This window comes from Mustela nigripes, chromosome X (assembly GCF_022355385.1).
Source record: "Mustela nigripes isolate SB6536 chromosome X, MUSNIG.SB6536, whole genome shotgun sequence".
Taxonomy (NCBI): Eukaryota; Metazoa; Chordata; class Mammalia; order Carnivora; family Mustelidae; genus Mustela; species Mustela nigripes.
This window is the reverse complement of record NC_081575.1, coordinates 73,336,337-73,356,920: the sequence shown is the minus strand read 5'-3', so window position 1 is coordinate 73,356,920 and position 20,584 is coordinate 73,336,337. Positions and strand designations below refer to the sequence as shown.

Below are 20,584 nucleotides of genomic sequence, written 5' to 3'. Positions count from 1 at the left end.
TATATATATATATATATATATATATATATATATATATATAAAAGGAAGCAACCTCGTCAAAAAGAACCCCAAGTATAAGATTTATATATTATCAGGACAAACACAAAAAGACAGAAACACTGGTGGAAGAAAAAGTTGGGACAGTGGTTATAAATTCTCAGTGTGTGCGAGGAAGGTTATTTTGATTCTTCCTGGATGTATCTTGATATCTTTGTTAAAGGACTCAACTTTCTAAGATAAAGGGGGATTAAAAATTGGTTTACCTATAGCTGTAGCTTTGATTGGGGAAAGGGGGTTACCTTGAAAGGGGGTTACTTTGAAAGCACTCAAAAAGAGCAAGGAATCACGGGGGGAAATTGTGGGAATCAGGGTGGTTAGGGACAGGGGCTTAAGTCCCAGGACCCAGGACAGCCTCTCCTGGGGCTGAGCCAGAGAGAGTGCTCTAATATTCTATAAGAATATTAGAAAATAAAAATTAAAAAGAATAAACTAGACTAAACTAAACTAAAATTTAAAAAAAATTAAAAAATAGAAAAGCAAGAGAAAAACACAGGTGCATGTATCAAAAAGTGAAGGTTAGAAGGTCATTATGGAATTTGATGTACTGGACATCTCACTGTGATTGTATATAGCTTAAAAATTATCTATATTTAAAAAAATGAACCAAAATAGTGGGAACGAGTTAAAAATAAAAGTTGTATCTATGAAGTAGTGGTGGTTGTTCTCTTGTCATCTTTTTTTTTTTTTTTCTTTCCTGGTTGGTTTTCTGGGGGAGGAGCCTGCCACGTGGGTTTTCAGTGAATTATGTTCCCTTAGTTAAGTCCTCCCATCCCCCTCAAGGGGGTGGGGTCTAAAGAAACCGGTTTTTCAGGCTTTTGTTCTCTGGGGGTTTTTATGTTTGGTTGTTCTTTTTTTTTTTCTCTAGCCTTTACAGCTTTGATGGTTTTTGGAGGTTTAGAGGAAAGAAAACTGCACCCTGACCTCCCCCTCAGAGAGAAGCCTCAGTCTGCTCCCCTGTGGGTGCTGCAGAGCTGCTGGCAGAGCAGGTTCTGACTCATGGTCCCTGGGGATGCAGGATCTCCTGCTTGCACCCAAAACCATGGCAGCGGTGGCAGTCTGGGCAGCTCCAAATCGCCAGAGAGGTTCCAAGCAGCAATGGCGCACTGAGATTTTCCCACTTGCCCAGGTTGGGAGTGCCTGGTATTTCTGGTCTGAGAGCACCGGGCTGGCACCTGCACACACCTCTCTCAGAGAGGGTGTGGGGCACACGCATCTCAGGCTCTGATAGCAGGGCCTGGCGTTCTGCCATCTGGCGAGGCTCCCAGTCCCTCACAGGAGCCAGACCCCATGTGTTCTTGGGCACGCTGGCGGCTCAGGGACCAAGACCTGGTTTCTCCACCGCACTCTCTCTGGCTCAGCCCCAGGGGAGGCTGTCCTGGGTCCGGGGACTTAAGCCCCTGTCCCTAACCACCCTGATTCCCACAATTTCCCCCCGTGATTCCTTGCTCTTTTTGAGTGCTTTCAACCAGACTCCAAGTTAATGCTTGTCCCCAGACGCTGGGCACTCTGGTATTGGGGCATTACTTTCCAATGGGTCGCCTCTGGTGGTTCCCTCCCCCTTCTGTTTATCTTCCGATATCAGTCCAACATTCCCACTCCCACTCCGCTTTACCTGCCCACTGGCGTCTTCTGCTCCTGTAGAGATTCAGACGTGTATAATTCTGATCTCAGGCTGATTTCATGGGTGATCGGAGTTCTTTGGTAGGTAATCAGCTCACTTTAGGATACAGGTTGAAACGGCGCCTCCTCCTACTCCCCTCCCATCTTCCCCCCCCCCCCCCAATTTCATTCTTTTTGATGGTTGAGTAAAAATTGAGTAAAATTCCATTATATGTACACACACACACACACACACACACACACACACACACACACCACATCTTCTCTATTGACTCATCAGTCAATGGACATTTGGGTTCTTTCCATAGTTTGGCTATTTTGGCAATGCTGCTATAAACATCAGGGCACATGTACCCCTTTGAATCTGTATTTTTTATACTTTGGGTAAATACCTAAGTAAAATTGCTGGATTGTAGTGTAGTTTCATTTTTAACTTTTTGAGGAATCTCTATACTTTTCTCCAGAGTGAGTACATTGGTTTGCATTACATTCCCACCAAGAGTGCAAGAGGATTCCCCTTTTTCCACATCCTTGCCAGCACCTATTGTTTCTTTGTTGTTAATTTTAACCATTCTGACCAGTGTTAAGTGGTATCTCATTGTGGTTTGGATTTGTATTTCTCTGTTCATAAGTGATGTTGAACATCTTTTTATGTGTCAGTAAGCCATCTGGATGGAAAGGTATCTAGTCATGTCTTCTAGGCAGGTTGCCTCTTAAGCCTTTGTTTATTCATGTATAAAATAGAGATAATAGCTATCTCAGGGTTGTTCAGTGTTCAATACCTGTTACATAATAGGTACTTAATAGATATGAGCTACTTTTTCCTTAGGGCCTCTGAAGCTTGTAAGCTTGTAAGCTTCAGGAATGACTATGGGGTTTGGGTTTGGGTGCATAGTAGAAACTTTGTAGATATAGTGGAGGAGTGTATGTGTGTGTGTGCACATGTGTGTGTATGTGTTGAGGGAAGATATAATTTATTGATAAGGAAGGACATTAGCAATATTGGGTCCTCCTTTCCTATTTCTATATCCAGGTAAATTCCTTCGGCTCACTCCCCTACCTCCCTTGCCTACCCCCGAAGAAAATTAAAAAAAAAAAAAAAAAAGAAAGAAAGAAAACCATCAGCACAACCTCATTAGGTTATGAGTCGGCTTTATTGCCTCCCATCTCCAGTGGTGGGCATGCTGGGGTTCAGCTGTCAGCCAGAACCATTAACATTGCTAATGTCAGGGACTGGAAAACAATCTCCATCTGCTGGCTGGCCTCCCTTTCCTACTACCCACTGCTTAGCCAAGAGGCCCAGAACACCAGGGGCCACTTCGCTACTATACTGAGGTACTCACCCTGTTTCTACCCTCTTTCCCATTCTCAACCTGTGCTATTGGTAAAGGTAATCATGACTAGCCTCTAATCAGGGCTGGGAAGAAGCATCTCAATACCCAGACACAGCACATCATTGGATTAATGGATACCACAATACCTGCTATGTCTCCCTGAACATTCTTTCTTAGGGCATTGTAAATGGGACTGGGAACAGTGTGGACATATTTCTAGTTGCTAAAGATAAAAGAGTAACCCAAGAGAAGAAGATAAAGGAATTAAGCCAACACTCTCTATTTCCAGCCTTTTAATTCATCCGGAGAGTAGAAAGGCACATGACATAATAGAGGGAAGAAGTGGCAGTCAACACTGGATTTGAAAAACTCATGGATTTGGAGTCAAACAGACCTGACTCTTCTACTCACTAATTGAACCTTCACTTCTTGGAAACTTAGTTTCACTATCTATAAAATGGGCCTAGTTGTAAATGTATCACAGAGCTATTGTGAAAATCAAAGGGGATAATGAATATAGTTATTGGTATGTGGTAGTGCTCCTAAGTGATAGACCTGTTCTCTACCTCAACAAAAGTACTTTGTGTAGAGAGATGCTGACATCATTTCTTGACTACTGCCCAAGTGTATTTCCTTGCCAGACCCTGGACACCTTATCTCTTTTGAAGTCAGGGACCATCTTAGTTTCAGTTTTGTGTCCTCCGTACATTCAAGCAATGTTTTTCTTTTCTTTTCTAGGTGGTGAAAACTATTGGCCTGAGGGAAGTTTGGTTTTTTGGTCTGCAATACCAGGACACTAAAAATTTCTCCACTTGGCTGAAACTCAATAAGAAGGTAACTTCTTACCCAGTTGTTGGGTTTGTAATTCATTCCTCCATCATATCTTATATTCAAGTGGGTAACATGTGGTAGCTGGCAAATCCAGGGCTGTGCTTTTCACTGGGTGGTCTATTGATCAGAATAAAGACAGAAGACTCAGCCAAGGTAGAACTCCTGCTCTGTCTCCACTTTGACTTCTAACAGTGAGAATGGCCTTTGTCCAAGGAGGAAGAGACCCTTCCCCTTTTCCTTGGAGCTCTGTTTTAAATTTTGACTTGTCTTATACCATAATCATTAATGGATTTTCAAGAGGAGATCGGCATCCTATTTTTTCTTTCCAAACCCAAGGGCTTTAGGAGGTTTGTTAAAAGGAGAATAACAGACTGAAGAAAAAATATATATATATGTTTATAAAGTTTCTTCAGGTACTTATTTAAATTCCAGCTAGTTAGCATACAGTGCAATATTATTTTCAGGTGTAATATTTTGTGATTCATTGCTTACATACAACACCTGGTGCTCATCACAAGTGCCTTCCTTTATACCCATCACCGATTTATAACCCATTCTTTTTTGATTTTCTATCTCAGTTCAACCCCAGATGAGATGGTTTGAGTAGAAGTCCATTCAGGCTCTTCACCTCCAAGCAGTGTCTCTGCAGGAGCATGTCAGTCCTCCATCTCAATATCCTCAAACTTCCTAACTTTGTTGTTGGAGGTTTCCAGTGTCTTGTGTTATCTGATTCTGATTGTGTCTAGGGGATAAGTGCCTCACCTTCACCTGGCAGAATCTTGTTTCCCCAAGGAGTGGAGACTTTTGCTGGACAAATGTGTTGCTGTTAAGAGCCAATTTCAGGCTTTAAAAGATAGTCTAGTTTTCTTCTCTTGTCTAGCCAATTTCTAAGCCTCAATGATACATAATAGTTTTTACTTTGCTAATTTTTGGTATGGGGGGGTGCTTAAAAGAGGAGCTTTCTTAAGCCTAACCTCAAAATTTAGGGGCAGTTGGTATATTGCCAGATGTTGGTGGCTTGAAGGCTTATGACCATCAGTGGGTCGAAGGTCATTTCAGGAAGGAATCCCCAAAAATAAGCAATTATGGGCATGGAGTTGGGTCCCCAGTGAAAAAAAAATGTCTCTTTTCTGAATTAACCAGAACAGTTGCCACCTGGCTCTTCAGGATTACCCAAATTGATGACTTTTCAGTGTGTCTCCCCACCCTACAGGCAAAGACCATTTTTTTAAGAGCTGTAACCCCTTGCTGCTCCCAGGTGACTGCCCAGGATGTGCGGAAGGAAAGTCCTCTGCTCTTCAAGTTCCGGGCCAAGTTCTATCCTGAGGATGTATCTGAGGAATTGATCCAGGACATCACACAGCGCCTGTTCTTCCTGCAAGTGAAGGAGGGCATTCTCAATGATGATATTTACTGCCCACCAGAGACTGCTGTGCTACTGGCCTCCTATGCTGTCCAGTCTAAGTATGGTGACTTCAATAAGGAAGTCCACAAGTCTGGCTACTTAGCTGGGGACAAGTTGCTGCCGCAGAGGTGAGGTGGTGCCCTTGGTCATCTGCCCTTGCATGGAGAAGGTCCGTGGCTGACCAGGCCCTGTTATACAGGGACTGCCAGATCTGTTCTGTTCTACTAGGGTCTCTCTGAAGATCATGTTATGCATACTGGTTTTTATTTTGCTAATTAATGGTGTTGGGGGAGTGTTAAAAGAGGAGCCTTCTTAAGCCTAACCTCAAAATTTGTGGGCAGTTAGTATAAGAGACACATATTTGCATATGGCACCATGCCCTTTTGTTTCTCTGTCAAAACCAAAAGCTTTTTTCCTTCTCTTCTTTTGCCTGATTGCAGAATTGTATTGCTCTGGAAACAGGTGCTTATATAGATTACCAAAGACAGATTGACTCCTTCTACCCCAGTTCCATTTTTTTTCAATCCTTTTCACTGATTTAGACCTCTTGTATCAGAGGTTTACAGGAGGGACAGAGAAATACCCAAGCCAGGGATGTGGGGGGAGCTCCAACTGTATTTTAATATCAATAACCAGTGCACAGAGCTTTCTGCTTTTATAAACTTCAAAGCTGAATGCTCTCAAACACACATTATTTTTGTTTTAGCATCACAACAACACACAAAATGAATAAGGCAGGCATTATCTTTATTTCCTGGCTAAGGAAATAGAGCAGAGTGCTCACTCTGACTTGCCAGACCTCCTACAGCTCATTTGAGGCAGAACCAGACCTGGGACCCTAGTCTTTTGAATTTTTAACCCTGGTTTTTTTCCTACTGCTTCCAGTGGCCATTTTCGTAAGCTTGTGGATGGAAGAAAAAGTTCTTCATTCTGGGAGCCTCAGTCCCATTGGAGCTGTGGCATATGCACAACTTACCTGAAAGTATTAGGGATAATGATTGTTCTCTGGAACACTACCTGAGTCACTGCTTTGATGTCTGAGATGGCATATTTAAAACAAGTCTTGTTTATGATCTAGTAGATCCAGTAGATCTAGTTAAGCCTCTTTCTTCTAAAGTCATTTGGGCTGAGTTCTCTGTACTGGAGCTATATGCTGTAATCTCATACCTGAGCAATTTTCTCATAAACAAAAACTATTTGTCCCATAAGGATCTAGGAGAGAGTGTCATGCCTCCTCCATGAGGCCCATCTCTACTCTTAACCCCTCAAGTCAGCACAGAGTCTTGATACATTCCTGCCCTACTTGAAAATCACAGCATATTATTGGATTTTCTGGTTAAAACTACAAAGGAAGGTGTTAACATTGTCTTTCTTTTCCACCCATTCTTGTATTTCTCCTACCTCTCAGGCAGTTCCCTATCTCTGATTAATACCTCCTGCTACAATTTCAGTCTACTTCCAGTATGATCTTAGTGGGCTGACTCCATATCTTTTTTGCATCAATCCCTCAGAAAGTTAAGTGGGCTTCCCTTTACTTGCTTTACTCCTGCATTTGGGTTTTGTGCTTGAGTCTACTATCTGTTGTCTTTCTAGGGTTCTAGAGCAGCATAAACTCAACAAGGACCAGTGGGAGGAGCGGATTCAGGTGTGGCATGAGGAGCACCGGGGCATGCTCAGGTAATATCACCCTAGCAACTATGAGTATTACTGCTTTTGTAGGGAGAATGAGAGTAGGTTTTGGTCCAAAGAGATAAAGGACTAGGGGCACTGGAGGATGCTGGGGAGAAAGGGATAAGAATGCAACTTATAGGGGAAATTAGAGATAGAAGGCAAATAAAGATCATTATGAAACTGTATTTTTTTAAATGATGGCAACTGATAGCCCAAACAGTTTTGACCACAAAGAAACTGAAGGGACCTCAGGATCCCTAGGGAGCTTCTAGAGTACTAGGGCCCCCTCCACAAGAAAGAAATGGTCAAGGAGATCTCTAAACATGGCAGATCTTTTGGTGTTGTCTAGTTGAGGAATGAATCTTATCATTTTGCCATCATCACACCATCTGGGTTCTGCTAAGAACGTAAGATACTTCAATGCAGCTAACATGCCAGAGGCCGGCAAGGGTCGGCCCACCCTTGTTACTCTTGGGAACCTCAGATCCTAGGCTCCTGTCAACAGGTTTTGTTTGACAATGTCAAACATATCATCTGCTCACCCTCTATCCCCTTTCCCTCCCCTAATGGCAAGATTCTTGTCAGAAGTGCAGAGCATATAGGCTATCTCCCTGGGTCTGATTCACAGGCTCGCCTCTATAATCCCCCCAAATCTTTTATTTAGGGAGGATGCTGTTCTAGAATATCTGAAGATTGCCCAGGACCTGGAGATGTATGGTGTGAACTACTTCAGCATCAAGAACAAGAAAGGCTCAGAATTGTGGCTGGGAGTGGATGCCCTAGGTCTCAACATCTATGAGCAGAATGACAGGTATAACTTAGATTTCTCTTAGTTTATTTGGGCCACTCTGACACCTAGTACTCATCACGAAGTAGGACTGTATCTCCTGGGTCCCAACTAGGTCCCACCCTTTTCTACCTAGTTTAGATCAGCCTAAATGATTGCATAACCTCCCAGGCCTCAAAATCTTGCATTGACCATACTTGCACCATCCACTATGGTAGTCACTGGCCACATGTGGCTATTAAGCTCTTGAAATACAGCTACTCTTAAATTGAGATACACTGTAAGTGTAAACTATACACAAGACTTTGAAGACTTAGTGTGAAGAGTAGAATGATGAATGTCTCATTAAATACTTTCTAAGATATTTATGTGTTCAAATGATAGTCTTTTAGGTATGTTGGGTTAAATGAACTGTTATTATAGTTACTCCCACCTGTTTCTTTTTTACTTCTTTTCTTTCTTAAAAATTTATCAATGTATAATGTATTATTTGTTTCAAGGGTACAGGTCTGTGAATCATCAGCCTTACACAATTCACAGTGCTCACCATAGCACATACCCTCCCCAATGTCCATTATCTAGCCACCCTATCCCTTCCCTCAACTCCAACATGTGGCTACTAGAAAATTTAAAATATCATTATTTTTCCATTGGACAGCATCACCCTAGCACCAACCTTGTCAGGATTTGTAATTAATCCCACTCCCATATGATGATTAAATGCTTTTTGGCCTACATTCCCTTTTCTATAGACTTTTCTCATTTTCTTATTTTTTCCATTGGTCTGCTCTTGGTGAGGATGGATGTAGTAAATGATTGTTCCATGTAACTTCTGAATCTTGGAGCTCATTGTTTACATTCTCCCCAACTGTTACAACCTTGGGTGGAAGAGTCCCAGTAAAGCAGGGGTGGAGATTCTTGTGAGAGATTTTCAGTGTTCCTGCCTCAACAAAAAATACAGTAAAACTGAGGACTCTGAGAAACAAACTGAGGGTTTTGGAAGGGAGGGGGTAAGGGGGTGGATGAGCCTAGTGGTGGTTATTAAGGAGGGCACGTATTGCATGGAGCACTGGGTATGGTGCATAAACAATGAATTTTGGAACACTGAAAAGTAAAATTTAATTAAAAAAATACAGTAAAACAAACCTCAGAGTTTGGGACAAGAAATAATAAGTTGGTTGTGGTATCAGGAGGTCCTTTTTGCACCCTCAAACTGGCAACTGACCTGGTAGCTTGTGATAACACTGGCTGAGCTGATAATGAATCTACCTCCTTAAGGAAGAAGTAGGGGGTGCAAAAGGCAAACCACCAACCCTCTATGTCCTTCTTGTCTTTCCATGGTCCTAATGTTCTTGTTCTCTACAGACTGACTCCCAAGATAGGCTTTCCCTGGAGTGAGATCAGAAATATTTCTTTCAATGACAAGAAATTTGTCATCAAGCCCATTGACAAAAAAGCCCCGGTAAGTGATTCTTCCTACTGGACAAGAAAGGTACTTGCCAAGACCTGGATAATGCTAGGAGCAAACATGTCATTGTATGTTTCTCTCATTTTTCTGGATTTTTTTTTTTTGTATGTGTACGGGGGCTAGGAATAGGAGGCACAAAAGGAGATTGGCCCTGAAAGGGGTTATTGATGACGAGACATGATCAGGAGACATCCTGTAGCTGGTGCCACCCTGGCAAATGTGTGTTAGGAGAAACATAGATGAGGGAGAGCCCCAGGCAGTCTAAGTACTCCCTCTCTGCCACTGTCTTCTGCTGCCCTGATGCCGTGGGGGTGGAAACGGAGAGCACATCTTATTTTTTTTAAGCCTGTAGGCTCCAGAAAGGGAAACTGTTGGTATACTTGATTTATTTTTAATTGTGGAGAATAGACAGAGCCAGAAATCCAGATCCAAAAGATGATCTTCGAAACTTGCTGTTTGGTATAACTTTACTGCTGTCCTCTCAAGACTTATCTCCAGGGCAACCCAAGAACAAGAAAGGGCTTTGGGTCCAGGCATTCCTCTAACATGCTCACCACAGTTTTCACTTACTTAGCTGCCTGTGGTTGATAAGACTGGAAAGCTGGTGATTGAGAGTAAGATAGAAAAAAGAAAAAGGTCTTGTCTTTTGGTATACCTCATGTCCAACAGGGGTTAAAGGCCATGCTGAGATAGACCCTTCTCATAAGGCCTCAACAATTCTTCTCCAGCTGTAAGTTCTCTGAACTTCTGCTGCTAGGTACTTTATATATTTTATCTTGTTTAATGCTCAACAACCTTGTCAGGTAAGTAGTAGTATACCTGCTTTATATTTGTGGAAATTAAGGTTCAAAGAATTGGAGTGATTTGCTCAAGATCACACAGCTAAAAAATATAAATCTGGGGTTTATATATACATTATTTGACCTCTAAAGCCTGTGCTCCTTCCACTGCACACTAAGCCATATGAAACAGTAGTAATTTGGGTTCCATGGCAGAGGAACTGGTAGTTAACCCATTAATTGGTAACCTTGGTCCAATGGTATTTATAGTAACAATTAAGCAAACTAGATTCTTGTGTGTGTGTTTTTTCCTTTTCTTCTTTTTTTAAATTGCTGCTGTGTTCAACTTCCAGTGGGAAAAGTTAATTAACAAAGACAGCTGAGATCAAAGGCTTATTTTTTTAAATGACAGCCAGAGCAATCAGTGTTCAAATTTATGTATTTATGTATGTATTTACGATTTGCATTATCCCAAAAATGATTTAAGGGGCTGTGTCTAGGATATGCTTTTAGGAGGATACAGAAACAGTCCAGCTCCCCACACCACCATATCCCAGGGGCCTCTAAGAGAGACCCCTGAGATTTAGCAAGATCCCTCATTAGCAAATAGGTTCCATTCCTATCTTTCAATTAGATTGAGGATATTTTAGGATGTGATGTTTTCATAAGCAAAGGTTAAAAGAAATTGTGGTTTGATGGAAAGAACACTGGTTTTAGAGTCCAGAGGTCTGGGTTCTAGTCCTGGGTTTGCCACTAGTCTTCTGTGTTACCATGGACAAGTTACTTCACTACTCTGATAATTAACCTTCTTATCTGTAATATGAGAAAATTGGGATAAATAACCCTTTCAGTGCTTTCAAAAGGCAGAAGCTCACTTTCATCTGTCCTTCCAAACTCATTTTGATTGTTGGTTTCCTATCAGGACTTTGTCTTCTATGCTCCCCGGCTGAGGATTAACAAGCGTATCTTGGCCCTGTGCATGGGGAACCATGAACTATACATGCGCCGCCGCAAGCCTGACACCATTGAGGTACAGCAGATGAAGGCACAGGCCCGGGAAGAGAAGCACCAGAAACAGATGGAACGGTAGGTTCTGTGGCACTAGAGTGGAGGGTGGAGGCTAGGGCAAAGAAGCTTCCCAAAAGTGTCAAGATTGATAAAGGAAAGACATGGAACCATCCTGGGATGGGGGAAGAGAGAGCTGTACAGGGTTATCACCTCTACTATTAAGTCTCAGGCATCACCTTCCCCAGGAAGCTGACATCAGAAGCCTAGGATTTTAGAGGCTTATGGGGGGAGGGATATTTCATAGTTCCATATAGTCTCTGATCCTCATGCCATTGCTTTTCTAGGCAGATTTCTCGGTCGCTCCAGCCTATCTGACCAGTGTAGTGTCATTAGCAGAAAGCTCCATGCACATTTAAACATGACTCTGTAGGGATTTCTGAGTGGAATTGGGGAGAGCCACCAGAATTTTCCTTATGTAACTCCCTTGTTACTGAAAGTGTAGCAAGACTCAGCAACAGTGACATCAACTTGAGAACTTATTAGAAAGGCAGAATCTAACACCCTACTCCAGACCTTCTAACTCAGAATCTGCATCTTTTTTTTAAGATTTTATTTATTTATTTGACGAGATCACAGGTAGGCAGAGAGGCAGGCAGAGAGAGTGAGAGGGAAGCAGGCTCCCTGCCGAGCAGAGAGCTCGATGTGGGACTCGATCCCAGGACCCTGAGATCATGACCTGAACCGAAGGCAGTGGCTTAAACCACTGAGCCACCCAGGCACCCCCAGAATCTGCATCTTGATTAAGATACTAGGAGATCAGTTCTCCAAAAAAGGTATGCAAATGGCCAGCAAACATGTGAAAACATCCCTAATTATCAGGGAAATGCAAATCAAAACTACAGTGAGATACCACTTGGTAACTCACTAATATGGATATAATAAATAAATACAGAAAATAAGAGCTGTTGTCAAGGATGTGGAGAAATTGGAACTCATGTACATTGCTGGTGGAAATGTTTCAACTACTATGGAAAATAGTTTGGTGGTTTCTCAAAAAGTTAAACATAGAATTACCATATGATCCCCAAATTCCACTCCTAGGTATATATTCAAAATAATTGAAAACAGTACATGTGGGGCACCTGGGTAGCTCAGTGGGTTAGGCCTCTGCCTGGCTCAGGTCATGATCTCAGGGTTGTGGGATTGAGCCTGGCATCAGGCTTTCTGCTCAGCAGGGAGCCTGCTTCCCCCTCTCTCTCTGCCTGCCTCTCTGCCTACTTGTGTTCTCTGTCTGTCAAATAAATAAATAAAAATCCTTAAAAAAAAAACAGTACATGTACACAAATGTTCATAGCAGTGCTATTTGCAATGGACAGAAGATAGAAATAGACCGAATGGTCAGCAGATGAATAGATAAACACATTGTATAGCCATACAATGGAATAGTATTCAGCCATAAAAAGGAATAAAGTCCTGATACATATTACAATCTGAATGAACCTCTATAACAGAATGCTAAGTTAAAGAAACCAGACGCAAAATTTCATATACCATATGATTCCACTATATGAAATATCCAAAATAGATAAATGTTTAGAGGCAGAACGCAGGTTGATGGTTATTAGGGGTAATGGGCGGGAAGAGGTAAGAAGAAACTCACTTATGTGTATATGGTTTTGCTTTGGAGTGATGAAAATGTTTTGGAACTAGATAGAGGCAGTGAATGTACATTATGAATATACTAAATGCCACCAAATTGTTTGCTTTATAGTGGTTACTATGATGTAAATTTCACCTCAATAAATTATTTAAAAAATAAGATCCCAGGTGATTCCTGTTCATGTTAAGGTTTGAGAACAGTGTTGTAGTAGATACTCTGTCATAAACAGTTTGGAACCTCAGGAGGCTTCTAAATGTAGTAGCTTAGAAAAGGAGTCCAAATAAGTCCAAATAAGAACCAAAGTTCTTATTTATTCGGAAAAATTTTACTGAGATTGGGGAAGTGTACAGAGCTGGATCTGGCAGGAACCTGCCCTCAAGGATCTTAAAGTCTGGTAGGAGAAAGAGGAAAAGCAATATATACATAACTGTTCAAGGTACAAATACCCTGTCATTTTTTTCATTCAATAAGTATTTAATGAGTAGTGAAAAATAAATAGACAAAAATCCCTGCTATCAGGAATCTGACATTCTCGTGGAAAGAGAACAAATACGGAAATTATATAGTATGTAAGTTGGTGAGAAAGTGCTGTGGAGAAAAATAATAAAGAGGAGGGATGGGGAGAATATAGGTCAAGTATTCTGAGGGCCCAGAGAAAGAAAAAACGCCTAGCCCAGGGTGAAAAAGGAACCTCCTAGAAGATGCATTGGGGCAAAAAAAGTGAATACTTGTTTTAGATTTGCAACAAATTCTGGGGGAAAAGAGCCTAGAGCTGGGATGTAGAGGGCCTGTAGAAGCCATAGAGCTCAGTGGACTCCCAACGCAGAGTCAAAACTTGACCCTATAACTATGAGGTAGATGGGCAGGACTTATTAGGCCATTTTACAGATAGGAGTGCTGAGAACAAGAGCAAAGAAATGACATAGTTAAGTTCACCCACTGGTTACCCATTGGTGAGTAGTAGAGCTGGGAGTCCAGGTTAGATCCTGACTCTGGAATAAATGACAGGGTCCTGGGTGTACTGACCAATGTGGGGCTATAATGTAAGGACAGGATGTGGGGATAAGGGAGCGTGGTCCTAACTCACAAGCTCTAAGTGTGTTAGATGGGTAAGGGCTGAGGGTCCAGGGCCAGAGAGCCTTGGGGCCTTTCCATGTGACCTATTCCATCCTTTCTCTTTCCTTAGTGCTTTGCTGGAAAATGAGAAGAAGAAGCGTGAGATGGCAGAAAAGGAGAAGGAGAAGATTGAACGGGAAAAGGAGGAACTGATGGAGAGGCTGAAGCAAATTGAGGAACAGACTAAGAAGGCTCAGCACGGTGAGGCTTAGAGTCAGTCACCTTGGAGACTGGGTTTTCCTAGAGCCTAACTCTGAGCTAGAGGCTCTTTTGCCTGAGCTGCAGACTCAGGCTATCTAATCCATATGTGGCTACAGATAGATGAAAGTCAGGGCAAAAGGAAGAGTTCCCAGAGCTTTCTGCCAGCTGTGCCCTGGGATAAAGCATTTCCAGGAAGGAAGCTAGGTGTTCCTTCCATGTCTGCATATTTCACTATCTTTCCCCCTTCTTCTCTTTCCAGAACTAGAAGAACAGACCCGCAGGGCCCTGGAGCTTGAACAGGAGCGGAAGCGTGCCCAGAGTGAGGCTGAAAAACTGGCCAAAGAGCGTCAAGAAGCTGAAGAGGCCAAGGAAGCCCTGTTGCAGGCCTCCCGCGATCAGAAGAAGACTCAGGAACAGCTGGTAAAGCTATAAAATGAGCTAGGATTGTGGTAACTGAATTTTCTTCCCTGTCTGCCTACCTATTCACAGTTACTCCTGCCTGCAGGGCTGTCTCCTTCCATCAGGGTGCCAGTCAACAGGTCTCCAGCAGATATTTTATTCAAAAGCAAGCTGCAGAGTCACTGATGTGGCCCAGAAAGCTTTGCAGTCTTCCCTAACCCTTACTTTTATTCTACTTACTTAGCCCTTAGGGATCTGAGCTGATGACCTGAAAAAGGAAAGGGAGGGAGGAAAGAAGCAAAAGAATTTACACTTAATTGACTACCTACTGTGTGTTACAAGTTATGCTAGCAACTTTTCCTCTTCCCTTACTTTCTGATTTCCTCTCCCAATAATCCTATGGGATTAGCCCACATGGGATACTATGCCCAGTTAAGGAAATTAGGACTCAAGGAGGTTTAAGAGACTTGTCAAAGATCACACAGTGTGGCCGAGTAAGGCTGAGAACCTATTTTTGCCTCTTTTTGAAGGGTTTGTTCACTAAAATTGTATGTATAACTGTGTCTAGGCACTTTTCAGGGGAATAGAGTGAGCATCCTTACTTTCATCTTTTTTTTAAATTTATTTTTTACTTATTTTCAGCATAACAGTATTCATTATTTTTTCACGACACCCAGTGCTCCATGCAATCCAATCCGTGCCCTCTATAATACCCACCACCTGGTGCCCCAACCCCCCCCCCCCCCGCCACTTCACACCCCTCAGACTGTTTTTCAGAGTCCATAGTCTCTCATGGTTCACCTCCCCTTCCAATTTCCCCCAACTCCCTTCTCCTCTCTAACTCCCCATGTCCTCCATGCTATTTGTTATGCTCCACAAATAAGTGAAACCATATGATAATTGACTCTCTCAGCTTGACTGATTTCACTCAGCATAATCTATTCCAGTCCCGTCCATGTTGCTACAAAACTTGGGTATTCATCCTTTCTGATGGAGGCATAATACTCCATAGTGTATATGGACCACATCTTCCTTATCCATTCGTCCGTTGAAGGGCATCTTGGTTCTTTCCACAGTTTGGCGACCGTGGCCATTGCTGCTATAAACATTGGGGTACAGATGGCCCTTCTTTTCACTACATTTGTATTTTGGGGGTAAATACCCAGTAGTGCAATTACAGGATCATAGGGAAGCTTTATTTTTAATTAATTGAGGAGTCTCCACACTGTTCTCCAAAGAGGCTACACCAACTTGCATTCCCACCAACAGTGTAAGAGGGTTCCCCTTTCTCCACATCCCCTCCAACACTTGTTGTTTCCTGTCTTGCTAATTTTGGCCATTCTTACTGGTGTAAGGTAATATCTCAATGTGGTTTTCATTTGAATATCCCTGAGGGCTAGTGATGATGAACATTTTTTCATGTGTCTGATAGCCATTTGTATGTCTTCATTGGAGAAGTGTCTGTTCATATATTCTGCCCACTTTTTGATATGATTGTCTGTTTTGTGTGTGTTGAGTTTGAGGAGTTCTTTATAGATCCTGGATATCAACCTTTTGTCTGTACTGTCATTTGCAAATATCTTCTCCCATTCCGTGGGTTGCCTCTTTGTTTTCTTGACTGTTTCCTTTGCTGTGCAGAAACTTTGGATTTTGATGAAGTCCCAAAAGTTTATTTTCGCTTTTGTTTCCTTTGCCTTTGGAGACATATCTTGAAAGAAGTTGTTGTGGCTGATATCGAAGAGATTACTGCCTATGTTCTCCTCTAGGATTCTGATGGATTTCTGTCTCACGTTGAGGTCTTTTATCCATTTTGAGTTTATCTTTGTGTATGGTGTAAGAGAATGGTTGAGTTTCATTCTTCTACATATAGCTGTCCAGTTTTCCCAGCACCATTTATTGAAGAGACTGTCTTTTTTCCACTGTATATTTTTTCCTGTTTTGTTGAAGATTAATTGACCATAGAGTTTAGGGTCCATATCTGGGCTTTTTACTCTGTTCCACTGGTCTATGGGTCTGTTTTTATGCCAGTACCATGCTGTCTTGGTGATCACAGCTTTGTAATAAAGCTTGAAATCAGGTAACGTGATGTCCCCAGTTTTATTTTTGTTTTTCAACATTTCCTTAGTGATTAGGGGTCTCTTCTGATTCCAGACAAATTTTCATCTTTATTACTTTTGTGACTCAAAAGTTAAGAACCCATGTCCCAAATTCCTTTATATATGTTCTTTCGCTCTACTGTTTGGAGTGTGAATGCAGGAACTAAGACCTATTTACCAGGGAGAAGTTTCCTCTAGAAGATAGATGTGTCCAAGATGAGAGGGTGTGCATAAGGGTTATTTTTTCCCCTTGTTCAGATTGCCTTGTGACACTATAGCATCTTTCCTATACTTGTCCTGGGAGGAGTCTTAGTGGAGTCCTGAGCATTCCAGAAAAGCAGGAAGGGGTCTGGTACTTCATACAGTGACACATTGATTCCCAAAGGTTTATGAAGGCCCTAAATATGCAGTGGGCAATAGTGTATGCATGAGAGAAAGAGGGGGAGGATGAAAGGAAAGCGGGGAGAGGGAGAGAGAAATTACATGTTTGTGTTCAGGAGGTCTGTAGTCTAGGTGTGGATCTATGACTTCTAACAAAATGATTTGGAGTTAAAAAGAATAGTAAATCTGAGAATAGGATGGTCTTCCAGTCATCCTGGAGGAGGTGTGGTAAAAAGAGCCTCCAGAACAGCAAGCAAGTGGAACATTGGCTCCCCAGTGGAACTGGGGTTGAAAATACCTAGGTCCTGAGGACCAGAAGGCTCAGCTCTCACAAGCTTCCAATTTATCCATAGGCCTTGGAAATGGCAGAATTGACAGCTCGAATCTCTCAGCTGGAGATGGCTCGACAGAAGAAGGAAAGTGAGGCTGTGGAATGGCAGCAGAAGGTAAGACACAGTGCCCTGAGTAAAAGCCTTATGATAAAGGATAGGTTTCAGTTCCTTAGATTCCTCAGATTTGGGCTCCTTATTCTTTGCATCCTTCCTTGATAGCAGGCATCATGGGAGAAGGAGCTCGGGGCTTTCTCAAATACTTCCCAGAATTCTCCAATACACCAGGGAAGTTGGTAAATTGTTCCTATTACATAGATGCAGAAACTAAAGGCAGACAAAGTGACTTGGCCTTCCTGGTGCCTGCCTTCTGCTGGGCCATTCTATGCATTTGTAGGATGCCACAAGTTAGCCTGATCTGACTGTTGGTTCTTCCTGCCCTCTATTACTGGACAGGCTCAGATGGTACAAGAAGACTTGGAGAAGACCCGTGCTGAGCTGAAGACTGCCATGAGTACACCTCACGTAGCTGAGCCGGCTGAGAATGAGCAGGATGAGCAGGATGAGAATGGAGCAGAGGCCAGTGCTGACTTGCGGGCTGATGCCATGGCCAAGGATCGCAGTGAGGAGGAACGTACCACTGAGGCAGAGAAGAATGAGCGTGTTCAGAAGCACCTGAAGGTATTCCAACAGGACCAGAGGGTCAAAGATACCATGTACATTCCTTATATCATTATTGGGTTAGGTAGAGGAGCCTGTCTCATTGGGGTATGGGAGTCTGAGCCTTTCTCTAATGAGAGCTTTAAGGATAAGCACCCATCATTTATCAGTCAGAACTTGGGCCACCTCCTCCTTTTGTTTTTTGCCCTATACTCCATTTTTTTTCTTGTATCCAGAAAATACCCTGACCTAATTTCTACCTGAATCTTTGGTACATTTTTCTACTTTCAGAGAATACCTGCCATTGGTCCACAAAGTTTGTGGATTTTTCTTTTTTCGATTATTTTATTCTTGCCCCACTGCATTTCCAACATTGCTGAAAATGGCCCTCAAAAATATATATATGTGTTTGTATGTAGAAAGAGAGGAGTTAAGGGGTGTGTGTGTGTGTGTGTGTGTGTGTGTGTGTGTGTGTGTGTAGAGGGGGGAAGAGAGAATGAATCTGATGAATCTGCTTAAATAAGAAGAGGTAAAGTGAGAGCAAGCCATTAACCCCTCATCCCCTTACACCCTCACAGGCCCTCACTTCAGAACTGGCCAATGCCCGTGATGAGTCCAAGAAGACTGCCAATGACATGATCCATGCTGAGAACATGCGACTTGGCCGAGACAAATATAAAACCCTGCGTCAGATCCGGCAGGGCAATACTAAGCAGCGTATTGATGAATTTGAGTCCATGTAATGTTCACCAAGCCTCTAAGGACCCCTCCTCCCTTCTTCCTTGCCCCCACACTCCTATACTCTTGCCTAACTCACATTGTGCTGAAGCAACTAACTAGAGCAGCCCTGGAGTCATGCCAAGTCTTCAGTGCCCCTATGGGACCAAACCTAGCCCCTCAGCCCTCACTCACCTCATTGGGCAAATAAATGGCCCACTATAGTGCCAATTGGACCGTCTTTTCCCTCTATGTCCATTTTAATCTAGATTGCTAGAAGAGACCACTTTGTAGCTTAGAGGCAGTTCCTACTTGATTGGGGAAATACCCCCACTGTTCTGTGGGACTTAAGTGTGATATAAGTTGAAAACTAACCCCCATCCCTGCCCCACAACTTCCTTCCTTTTCAGGGTCCTGTGATTTGCAGAATTAGAGCATCACACAGTTTACAGAAGGAGGTAGGGCCCTGGGTGTATGCTCTAGGATATCAGCGAATTTAGGATTAGACCTTACAATGTCCATTTCTTCTAGAGTTATTTAGGCTTCATAATGATTGGAAGTGAAAAAGATGTCAGTCATTCTTCTCTATACCTCCCAGATTGGACCTGTTACAAAATCCTTCTAAGTCTTGTCCCTGAGTTCAGGATTTCAGATTTTCCCCACAGTGAGATGGGAGGAGACAGTATCTTCAAGAGACTTCACGAACATCTTAGAAGGCTATTGCCCATTCTATTCAGGCAGGGCTGTTTAGAAGATCCTCCCCAATGCCTTATGGGAGCCTAGGCTTGTTTCAAGTGAGCTCTATGGGAAGAGGTATCCCTTACTATTATTCTGGGTCTCTCCCTTCTTGGGATCTGCCCCTCCCCATTCCAATCCCCAAATTCCCTCCAGATAGAATAGTAGGGATGTTTACCCAAAAGCCTAGCCATCCCATCCAGAACTCTTGCCAGTGGGGGTAAATGTTCACAATGGGCTTCAGAGAGCTGTTGGGGGCTCTGGTCTGGTCCCTTCTACACTCTAACCCCCTTTTCTCAACACAGGAGCAACCTCCTCCTCTTCTCTGTTTCATGTGTGCTCCTTTTTTTTTTTCTTACCAGTATTATATATTCTAGTGGCATCTAATTCAATATTGATTTCTGTGTTTCTTGCTAGTGCACCCTTAGAAGATACTAGTTTTGAGGCAGGATGATTTTGGCCTCATTTCCTTACCATTCCCACATATGGGGGGAAGCATATACTAGGAAGCATATACTATATTATAAAAGAATATTTTGCCAGAAATACTATTGTAAGAAGCTTTCAGTATTAGTGATGTCATCTATCACTATAGGTCATACAGTTCATTTTTAAATTACTTGGTATTTGGTTTTATTGTTCTTTTTATTTTCCCTTCTCCCCAGAGTTCAGTCCCCAAAGGGTAATACTGTTGCTCCATGGCAGTGCCCCTAGCCCAGAGCCCTTGGCTTCAATCCCTCCCAAACTCCATCCTGCCTGACTTTGGGGAGTCTTATGTGCATTGCTGTAAATTATATTGACACTCTTTTGGTGATAGGCCCTATACTGGCTAAATTCAAACCTGGAATTGTGGGGTACTCTAGCTGCCTCTTAAGGGCAATAATGCACCCACAGGGAGCCTGGGGAGAAAGGTTAGATTTTGTATTCAATTTTTTTGTGTGTGTTTTTTGGGAGTTTTTAAAAATTGTTTTTGGAAGGATTTATGCTCAACCCATGTTCTATTTCAGTGCCAATAAAATTTAGGATGACTTCTCTGTGCCTTTATTTTTGTTGTGGTGTGAGTAGTGGCTATAAAATACTACACTAAAATTTCCATTCTGTAGACCACCTTCCAATCTTTGGGCTCATTTCAGTCCTATGGAGAGCAGATATGACCATCCTCATTTTATAGAGGGGCCAAGGGAATTGAAAAAGAAGAGTAACTGCCAAAGGGCACAGGACTCTCTTAATCACTTACACCCTTTCCACAGCTCCAGGCTAATTTTTCCGGTGTAGGTGGGCCCTGCATTGACCATGTAATGTTCTGGGGCTCACTTGCACTTGGGAC

The 20,584-nt window shown here is 42.5% G+C and overlaps 1 protein-coding gene across 1 annotated transcript in view; it reads left to right on the top strand.

Annotated features, from left to right (window-relative positions):
* Positions 1-20,289, top strand: part of MSN (moesin) — a 79,845-nt gene extending 59,556 nt beyond the window's left edge. Inside the window, exons 3-13 of the mRNA XM_059384660.1 lie at positions 3,753-3,848; positions 5,104-5,378; positions 6,844-6,927; positions 7,586-7,732; positions 9,074-9,170; positions 10,878-11,041; positions 13,810-13,940; positions 14,200-14,360; positions 17,170-17,262; positions 17,602-17,826; positions 18,384-20,289. Of these exons, the coding sequence (XP_059240643.1) occupies positions 3,753-3,848; positions 5,104-5,378; positions 6,844-6,927; positions 7,586-7,732; positions 9,074-9,170; positions 10,878-11,041; positions 13,810-13,940; positions 14,200-14,360; positions 17,170-17,262; positions 17,602-17,826; positions 18,384-18,548 (1,638 nt within the window). The 3' untranslated portion in view covers positions 18,549-20,289. The remainder of the gene's footprint in view (positions 1-3,752; positions 3,849-5,103; positions 5,379-6,843; positions 6,928-7,585; positions 7,733-9,073; positions 9,171-10,877; positions 11,042-13,809; positions 13,941-14,199; positions 14,361-17,169; positions 17,263-17,601; positions 17,827-18,383) is intronic.
* The last annotated feature ends 295 nt before the right edge of the window (positions 20,290-20,584 follow it).